This window comes from Leptodactylus fuscus, unplaced genomic scaffold (genome assembly GCF_031893055.1).
Source record: "Leptodactylus fuscus isolate aLepFus1 unplaced genomic scaffold, aLepFus1.hap2 HAP2_SCAFFOLD_634, whole genome shotgun sequence".
Taxonomy (NCBI): domain Eukaryota; kingdom Metazoa; phylum Chordata; class Amphibia; order Anura; family Leptodactylidae; genus Leptodactylus; species Leptodactylus fuscus.
Window position 1 is genome coordinate 49,750 of NW_027440667.1, and position 9,850 is coordinate 59,599.

Below are 9,850 nucleotides of genomic sequence, written 5' to 3' on the forward strand. Positions count from 1 at the left end.
AAGGACAGTACACGGTCTCCAGTCAGTAAGTAAAGGACAGTACACGGTCTCCAGTCAGTAAGTAAAGGACAGTACACGGTCTCCAGTCAGTAAGTAAAGGACAGTACACGGTCTCCAGTCAGTAAGTAAAGGACAGTACACGGTCTCCCGTCAGTAAGTAAAGGACAGTACACGGTCTCCCGTCAGTAAGTAAAGGACAGTACACGGTCTCCCGTCAGTAAGTAAAGGACAGTACACGGTCTCCAGTCAGTAAGTAAAGGACAGTACACGGTCTCCCGTCAGTAAGTAAAGGACAGTACACGGTCTCCAGTCAGTAAGTAAAGGACAGTACACGGTCTCCAGTCAGTAAGTAAAGGACAGTACACGGTCTCCCGTCAGTAAGTAAAGGACAGTACACGGTCTCCCGTCAGTAAGTAAAGGACAGTACACGGTCTCCCGTCAGTAAGTAAAGGACAGTACACGGTCTCCCGTCAGTAAGTAAAATGTCCGATAAGCCCCAAATGTCCATCAGTGTCCGTACCTAGGGTGGCTATAGTTGGCGTTGTATCGGTGTGAATGACGTCAACAAGAACAGCATCAGAGGGATCCAGTCTGACCTCAGGGGGGGTGTCCTGAAAGTACGGCTGAGCGGGATCCAGTCCTGTGCACAAGATGAGGAGGACAGAGGTGAGAGCACCTGAAGACTATCAGGACTACACAGAGGACCTGAAGACTATCAGGACTACACAGAGGACCTGAAGACTATCAGGACTACACAGAGGACCTGAAGACTATCAGTACTACACAGAGGACCTGAAGACTATCAGTACTACACAGAGGACCTGAAGACTATCAGTACTACACAGAGGACCTGAAGACTATCAGTACTACACAGAGGACCTGAAGACTATCAGTACTACACAGAGGACCTGAAGACTATCAGTACTACACAGAGGACCTGAAGACTATCAGTACTACACAGAGGACCTGAAGACTATCAGTACTACACAGAGGACCTGAAGACTATCAGTACTACACAGAGGACCTGAAGACTATCAGTACTACACAGAGGACCTGAAGACTATCTGTACTACACAGAGGACCTGAAGACTATCAGTACTACACAGAGGACCTGAAGACTATCAGGACTACACAGAGGACCTGAAGACTATCAGGACTACACAGAGGACCTGAAGACTATCAGTACTACACAGAGGACCTGAAGACTATCAGTACTACACAGAGGACCTGAAGACTATCAGTACTACACAGAGGACCTGAAGACTATCAGTACTACACAGAGGACCTGAAGACTATCAGTACTACACAGAGGACCTGAAGACTATCTGTACTACACAGAGGACCTGAAGACTATCAGTACTACACAGAGGACCTGAAGACTATCAGTACTACACAGAGGACCTGAAGACTATCAGGACTACACAGAGGACCTGAAGACTATCAGTACTACACAGAGGACCTGAAGACTATCAGTACTACACAGAGGACCTGAAGACTATCTGTACTACACAGAGGACCTGAAGACTATCTGTACTACACAGAGGACCTGAAGACTATCAGTACTACACAGAGGACCTGAAGACTATCAGTACTACACAGAGGACCTGAAGACTATCAGTACTACACAGAGGACCTGAAGACTATCAGTATTACACAGAGGACCTGAAGACTATCTGTACTACACAGAGGACCTGAAGACTATCTGTACTACACAGAGGACCTGAAGACTATCAGTACTACACAGAGGACCTGAAGACTATCAGTACTACACAGAGGACCTGAAGACTATCAGTACTACACAGAGGACCTGAAGACTATCAGTATTACACAGAGGACCTGAAGACTATCAGTACTACACAGAGGACCTGAAGACTATCAGGACTACACAGAGGACCTGAAGACTATCAGGACTACACAGAGGACCTGAAGACTATCAGTACTACACAGAGGACCTGAAGACTATCAGGACTACACAGAGGACCTGAAGACTATCAGGACTACACAGAGGACCTGAAGACTATCAGTACTACACAGAGGACCTGAAGACTATCAGTACTACACAGAGGACCTGAAGACTATCAGTACTACACAGAGGACCTGAAGACTATCAGTACTACACAGAGGACCTGAAGACTATCAGTACTACACAGAGGACCTGAAGACTATCTGTACTACACAGAGGACCTGAAGACTATCAGTACTACACAGAGGACCTGAAGACTATCAGTACTACACAGAGGACCTGAAGACTATCTGTACTACACAGAGGACCTGAAGACTATCAGTACTACACAGAGGACCTGAAGACTATCAGTACTACACAGAGGACCTGAAGACTATCAGGACTACACAGAGGACCTGAAGACTATCAGTACTACACAGAGGACCTGAAGACTATCAGTACTACACAGAGGACCTGAAGACTATCAGTACTACACAGAGGACCTGAAGACTATCTGTACTACACAGAGGACCTGAAGACTATCAGTACTACACAGAGGACCTGAAGACTATCAGTACTACACAGAGGACCTGAAGACTATCAGTACTACACAGAGGACCTGAAGACTATCAGTACTACACAGAGGACCTGAAGACTATCAGTACTACACAGAGGACCTGAAGACTATCTGTACTACACAGAGGACCTGAAGACTATCTGTACTACACAGAGGACCTGAAGACTATCAGTACTACACAGAGGACCTGAAGACTATCAGTACTACACAGAGGACCTGAAGACTATCAGTACTACACAGAGGACCTGAAGACTATCTGTACTACACAGAGGACCTGAAGACTATCTGTACTACACAGAGGACCTGAAGACTATCAGTACTACACAGAGGACCTGAAGACTATCAGTACTACACAGAGGACCTGAAGACTATCAGTACTACACAGAGGACCTGAAGACTATCAGTATTACACAGAGGACCTGAAGACTATCAGTACTACACAGAGGACCTGAAGACTATCAGGACTACACAGAGGACCTGAAGACTATCAGGACTACACAGAGGACCTGAAGACTATCAGTACTACACAGAGGACCTGAAGACTATCAGGACTACACAGAGGACCTGAAGACTATCAGGACTACACAGAGGACCTGAAGACTATCAGTACTACACAGAGGACCTGAAGACTATCAGTACTACACAGAGGACCTGAAGACTATCAGTACTACACAGAGGACCTGAAGACTATCAGTACTACACAGAGGACCTGAAGACTATCAGTACTACACAGAGGACCTGAAGACTATCAGTACTACACAGAGGACCTGAAGACTATCTGTACTACACAGAGGACCTGAAGACTATCAGTACTACACAGAGGACCTGAAGACTATCAGGACTACACAGAGGACCTGAAGACTATCAGGACTACACAGAGGACCTGAAGACTATCAGTACTACACAGAGGACCTGAAGACTATCAGTACTACACAGAGGACCTGAAGACTATCAGTACTACACAGAGGACCTGAAGACTATCAGTATTACACAGAGGACCTGAAGACTATCACTACTACACAGAGGACCTGAAGACTATCAGTACTACACAGAGGACCTGAAGACTATCAGGACTACACAGACGAGCAGCCTTAGATCATGTGCATGTCCAAGAAAACCTGATGAGGTGTCAGATACATAGAAAGCAGTGTCTTCTGATGTCACTATCTGTAGATATCCAGAGCACCATGCCATGACCTCACCACTCAGTCACACTGACCAGTTATCCTTCCGATTCCTGGCTGTCTCTTTCCAGCTTCACCTGCGGCATGCGCCCCCAGACTGTGCCCAATGATGTGGATGTTAGAAGGGTGGTAGTAAAATTCTTCCTGTAAGTCAGAGGAATGAAGGTGAGACGCTAGTGAGAGGAAGGTCTTTATGGTCAGATACAATAGTCCTATAAGACGTGGCCTCACCGAGAGTTTGTTAATGAAATAAGCCACTTCTGCCCCCACCACTCGGATGTTATTGGCCGCCTGAGTGTACAGAGTCCGCGAGCCGCCGCTCCAGTCAATGCAGAAACAGTTGACGTCCTCCACCCGTAACATAGTCTGGAAATAGCAGAGCGTACAGTCACATAGGGGATGTCTAACCAAGCTCAGGGGCCTACACATCTCATACTGGCTCTAGTTTCCCCTATATATGGCTCTTGTTTCCTCTATATGTGGCTCTTGTTTCCCCTAGATGTGGCTCTTTTTTCCTCTATATGTGGCTCTTGTTTCCTCTATATGTGGCTCTTGTTTCCTCTATATGTGGCTCTTGTTTCCTCTATATGTGGCTCTTGTTTCCCCTATATGTGGCTCTTGTTTCCTCTATATGTGGCTCTTGTTTCCTCTATATGTGGCTCTTGTTTCCTCTATATGTGGCTCTTGTTTCCCCTATATGTGGCTCTTTTTTCCTCTATATGTGGCTCTTGTTTCCTCTATATGTGGCTCTTGTTTCCTCTATATGTGGCTCTTGTTTCCTCTATATGTGGCTCTTGTTTCCCTTATATGTGGCTCTTGTTTCCCTTATATGTGGCTCTTGTTTCCTCTCTATGTGGCTCTTGTTTCCTCTCTATGTGGCTCTTGTTTCCTCTATATGTGGCTCTTGTTTCCTCTATATGTGGCTCTTGTTTCCTCTATATGTGGCTCTTGTTTCCCTTATATGTGGCTCTTGTTTCCTCTCTATGTGGCTCTTGTTTCCTCTCTATGTGGCTCTTGTTTCCTCTATATGTGGCTCTTGTTTCCTCTATATGTGGCTCTTGTTTCCCTATATGTGGCTCTTGATTCCCTATATGTGGCTCTTGTTTCCTCTATATGTGGCTCTTGTTTCCCTATATGTGGCTCTTGTTTCCCCTTTATGTGGCTCTTGTTACCTCTATATGTGGCTCTTGTTTCCTCTATATGTGGCTCTTGTTTCCTCTATATGTGGCTCTTGTTTCCCTTATATGTGGCTCTTGTTTCCTCTATATGTGGCTCTTGTTTCCCCTAGATGTGGCTCTTTTTTCCTCTATATGTGGCTCTTGTTTCCTCTATATGTGGCTCTTGTTTCCCCTATATGTGGCTCTTTTTTCCTCTATATGTGGCTCTTGTTTCCTCTATATGTGGCTCTTGTTTCCCCTATATGTGGCTCTTTTTCCTCTATATATGGCTCTTGTTTCCCCTATATATGGCTCTTGTTTCCCTTATATGTGGCTCTTGTTTCCTCTATATGTGGCTCTTGTTTCCTCTATATGTGGCTCTTGTTTCCTCTATATGTGGCTCTTGTTTCCTCTATATGTGGCTCTTGTTTCCTCTATATGTGGCTCTTGTTTCCTCTATATGTGGCTCTTGTTTCCTCTCTATGTGGCTCTTGTTTCCTCTCTATGTGGCTCTTGTTTCCTCTATATGTGGCTCTTGTTTCCCTTATATGTGGCTCTTGTTTCCTCTCTATGTGGCTCTTGTTTCCTTTCTATGTGGCTCTTGTTTCCTCTATATGTGGCTCTTGTTTCCTTTCTATGTGGCTCTTGTTTCCTCTATATGTGGCTCTTGTTTCCTCTATATGTGGCTCTTGTTTCCCTATATGTGGCTCTTGTTTCCCTATATGTGGCTCTTGTTTCCTCTATATGTGGCTCTTGTTTCCTCTCTATGTGGCTCTTGTTTCCTCTATATGTGGCTCTTGTTTCCTCTATATGTGGCTCTTGTTTCCTCTATATGTGGCTCTTGTTTCCTCTCTATGTGGCTCTTGTTTCCTCTATATGTGGCTCTTGTTTCCCTTATATGTGGCTCTTGTTTCCTCTCTATGTGGCTCTTGTTTCCTCTCTATGTGGCTCTTGTTTCCTCTATATGTGGCTCTTGTTTCCGCTATATGTGGCTCTTGTTTCCCTATATGTGGCTCTTATTTCCCTATATGTGGCTCTTGTTTCCTCTATATGTGGCTCTTGTTTCCCTATATGTGGCTCTTGTTTCCCCTTTATGTGGCTCTTGTTACCTCTATATGTGGCTCTTGTTTCCTCTATATGTGGCTCTTGTTTCCTCTATATGTGGCTCTTGTTTCCTCTCTATGTGGCTCTTGTTTCCTCTCTATGTGGCTCTTGTTTCCTCTATATGTGGCTCTTGTTTCCCTATATGTGGCTCTTGTTTCCCCTTTATGTGGCTCTTGTTACCTCTATATGTGGCTCTTGTTTCCTCTATATGTGGCTCTTGTTTCCTCTATATGTGGCTCTTGTTTCCTCTCTATGTGGCTCTTGTTTCCTCTCTATGTGGCTCTTGTTTCCTCTATATGTGGCTCTTGTTTCCGCTATATGTGGCTCTTGTTTCCCTATATGTGGCTCTTGTTTCCCTATATGTGGCTCTTGTTTCCCTATATGTGGCTCTTGTTTCCCTATATGTGGCTCTTGTTTCCCTATATGTGGCTCTTGTTTCCTCTATATGTGGCTCTTGTTTCCTCTCTATGTGGCTCTTGTTTCCTCTATATGTGGCTCTTGTTTCCTCTATATGTGGCTCTTGTTTCCTCTATATGTGGCTCTTGTTTCCTCTCTATGTGGCTCTTGTTTCCTCTATATGTGGCTCTTGTTTCCCTTATATGTGGCTCTTGTTTCCTCTCTATGTGGCTCTTGTTTCCTCTCTATGTGGCTCTTGTTTCCTCTATATGTGGCTCTTGTTTCCGCTATATGTGGCTCTTGTTTCCCTATATGTGGCTCTTGTTTCCCTATATGTGGCTCTTGTTTCCTCTATATGTGGCTCTTGTTTCCCTATATGTGGCTCTTGTTTCCCCTTTATGTGGCTCTTGTTACCTCTATATGTGGCTCTTGTTTCCCCAATATGTGGCTCTGGTTTCCCCTATGTGTGGCTCCTTGATTTCTATTTGTGTGATTTGGATCCTCTGACTGGGGTGTTTTGCTCACCTATATATGATTCTTGTGACCCCTGTATAGGCTTCCTAGCTGTTGACATAGTAACGGATATTATATATGGCACTACTGACACTATATAAGTGCTTATCGCAAGGACTTGGCCTGGTCAGGATGATATCAGACTCTTGGCACTGGGAGGACGCGACTTTGTACAGAACAATATCGCTGACACTTGGCATTTGTCTCAGCCATTCTTATGATAGCTCAGATTTATAAATTATGTTTGTACATTTCATTTCTCCTCAACATGTGAATGTGTCGAAATCATTGTGCAGGAAGGAGGAGGAGCAAGGACCATCATCTACTGTCTTCTAAGGACCATCATCTACTGTCTTCTAAGGACCATCATCTACTGTCTTCTAAGGACCATCATCTACTGTCTTCTAAGGACCATCATCTACTGTCTTCTAAGGACCATCATCTAGTGTCTTCTAAGGACCATCATCTACTGTCTTCTAAGGACCATCATCTACTGTCTTCTAAGGACCATCATCTACTGTCTTCTAAGGACCATCATCTACTGTCGTCTAAGGACCATCATCTACTGTCTTCTAAGGACCATCATCTACTGTCTTCTAAGGAACATCATCTACTGTCTTCTAAGGACCATCATCTAGTGTCTTCTAAGGACCATCATCTACTGTCGTCTAAGGACCATCATCTACTGTCTTCTAAGGACCATCATCTACTGTCTTCTAAGGAACATCATCTACTGTCTTCTAAGGACCATCATCTAGTGTCTTCTAAGGACCATCATCTACTGTCTTCTAAGGAACATCATCTATTGCACGGGTCTCAAACTCGCGGCCCACTGCGGCCCCCGCACAGCTCCCTGCATGTCCCACTATGTCCCTTTAGTGTTTCCTCCGGTCAACCCCCGGCTCTTATAACAGCAATAAAAGCGATGGGTGATCGGTGGAAAGCTTGTACTACTGAAGTTTAAAACTGAAGGACCTGTGTGTGACATCAGAGGCATGTCTTAGTGTGCCGGCCGGAAGATGAAGAGATGTCGTACTGAGAGGGGAGGGGAATGTGAGATGCAGGGTGGAGAGTGTGTGTGTGGTGTGTGTGTGTGTTTGTGTGTGTGTTTGTGTGTCTCTCAGTAATCTAAGGGCAGAGATGGAAGGGGAATGTTATAAAGGGGGCAGAGATGGAGGGGGGACATGAAACTGGGGCCGCATATGGAAAGGGAACATGAAATTGGGGGCAGAGATGAGGGGGAGCATGAAAATGGGGGCAGAGATGAGGGGGAGCATGAAAATGGGGGCAGATGAAGGGAGATATGAAACTGGGGGAGAAATAGTGGGGGGAGATGAAACTGGGGGGAGATGAATGGGAACAACTGGAGAGGGCATTAAACCGTGGGAGTCGCTGTAGGAGGACCTGTCCGCCTCTAGTTGCCCCCAGTTTATTGTTACCGTCCAGCTACCCCCACTGTTTAATGTCCCCCTCCAGCTGCTCCAGTTTCATGTCCCCTCTAGTTTCTCCCATTTTAAACTGGGGCACCAAGAGAGGGACTTAATACTGTGGCGTGGTTGGAAGGGAACATTATAATGTGGGGACATATAATGTACGGGTGACTGTAGGAGGATTATACTGTGTGGGGGCACATGAAAAATGAATGAGAATGGGCGGAGTCAACATAACAGTGGGCGGAGCTAAATTTGCTGCAGCGCACATAGCTTGTGGAAAACCTGATGCGGCCCAGCCTCACCCAGACTCTACCTCCAGCGGCCCCCGGGCAAATTGAGTTTGAGACCCCATATCTATTGTCTTGTATGGGGAGTGTAGTGGGAATGCTCTGTGACCTATGCAAGTATGGAGAGGAGCAATGACCATTATCTATTGTCTTCTATGTTAGAGTGTAATGGGCATGCTCTGTAATCTGTGCAGGGAGGGGGGGGGAGCAATGGCCATTATCTATTGTCTTCTATGTTAGGGTGTAATGGGCATGCTCTGTAATCTGTCCAGGGAGGAGCAAGGACCAATATCTTTTACCTATTGTTAGTGGTGACTCCTGTGTTACCTTCATCTAGTTTCCCTGTACCCCATGTGATGATATTACTGTGCCGCCCTCCTTCCCCCTGATAATAGTGGGTGGCCCCTCTCTGCACCCACCTGGCTCATGTCCACCATCCAGTTCTTCTCCCCATGGTCAATAAATCCATGGATGATAAAGCGACTTTTTCGTGTTTTTTGAAATTGGAGCTGGAGATTGTCTTGGTGTTGTAAGCGCTGAGCTCCTGCAGGAAACAAAGATGTCACCATGGGTTACTTAGGATTCTTTGTCGCCCCAACCCCCTCCCCTAATATCGGTAAGCTCCATCATCTTCTGTCTGTAGGACTGGAGCCATCGACAGCCATTCACCTTTTAGACAATTTAGATGTAAATCTGATCCCTCCCAGAGTAATCTATTGCCCCATGTGTGGGAGACCCTGCCAGCAAGTCCTGTCCATGCAGCGCCCCTACAGGTGATAGGTGGCATTACACCCCCCATGAATACCATATTTCCTAGTAAAGCAGATACAAATCTTCAGTACACAAGACCCGGGGTGGGAATAATGTAAAGACCGCACCTGGTAACTGTTCAGATTGTCCCTGGTGTAGAGCAGGAAGCGAGTGCGAATCTTCTCGGGAGCCCAAGGTAAGCGGCTGATTGGCCTTTGTAACGTTCCAGACCATGGGGCTTGGCTTGTGAAGCAGCCCAACCTGTCATAGCACACGTCCCCTAATATAGAGAGCACACAGAGTAAGGGTCTAATAATATAGAGACACAGAGGAGAATGGGGGGGGGGGGAAGGAAAGGTGAGGAGAGGACTTCTCAGGGTATGGGGAGGGAGAGGAAAGGTGAGGAGAGGACTTCTCAGGGTATGGGGGAGGGAGAGGAAAGGTGAGGAGAGGACTTCTCAGGGTATGGGGAGAGAAGACAGGAAAAGTGAGGAGAGGACTTCTCAG

The 9,850-nt window shown here is 45.9% G+C and overlaps 1 protein-coding gene across 3 annotated transcripts in view; it reads right to left on the minus strand.

Annotated features, from left to right (window-relative positions):
• The window catches only part of LOC142188687 (pancreatic lipase-related protein 2-like), a 42,819-nt gene extending 33,200 nt beyond the window's left edge, over positions 1-9,619 (minus strand). For 2 of the 3 annotated variants that reach the window (XM_075261926.1, XM_075261925.1), the window contains exons 1-5: positions 9,472-9,619; positions 9,013-9,137; positions 3,935-4,069; positions 3,739-3,847; positions 521-640 (exon numbers count right to left, since the gene is read on the minus strand). In XM_075261926.1, the coding sequence (XP_075118027.1) occupies positions 521-640; positions 3,739-3,847; positions 3,935-4,069; positions 9,013-9,137; positions 9,472-9,577 (595 nt within the window). In that variant the 5' untranslated portion in view covers positions 9,578-9,619. The remainder of the gene's footprint in view (positions 1-520; positions 641-3,738; positions 3,848-3,934; positions 4,070-9,012; positions 9,138-9,471) is intronic. The other variant, XM_075261928.1, reaches the window with a different exon arrangement.
• Positions 9,620-9,850: the final 231 nt, after the last annotated feature.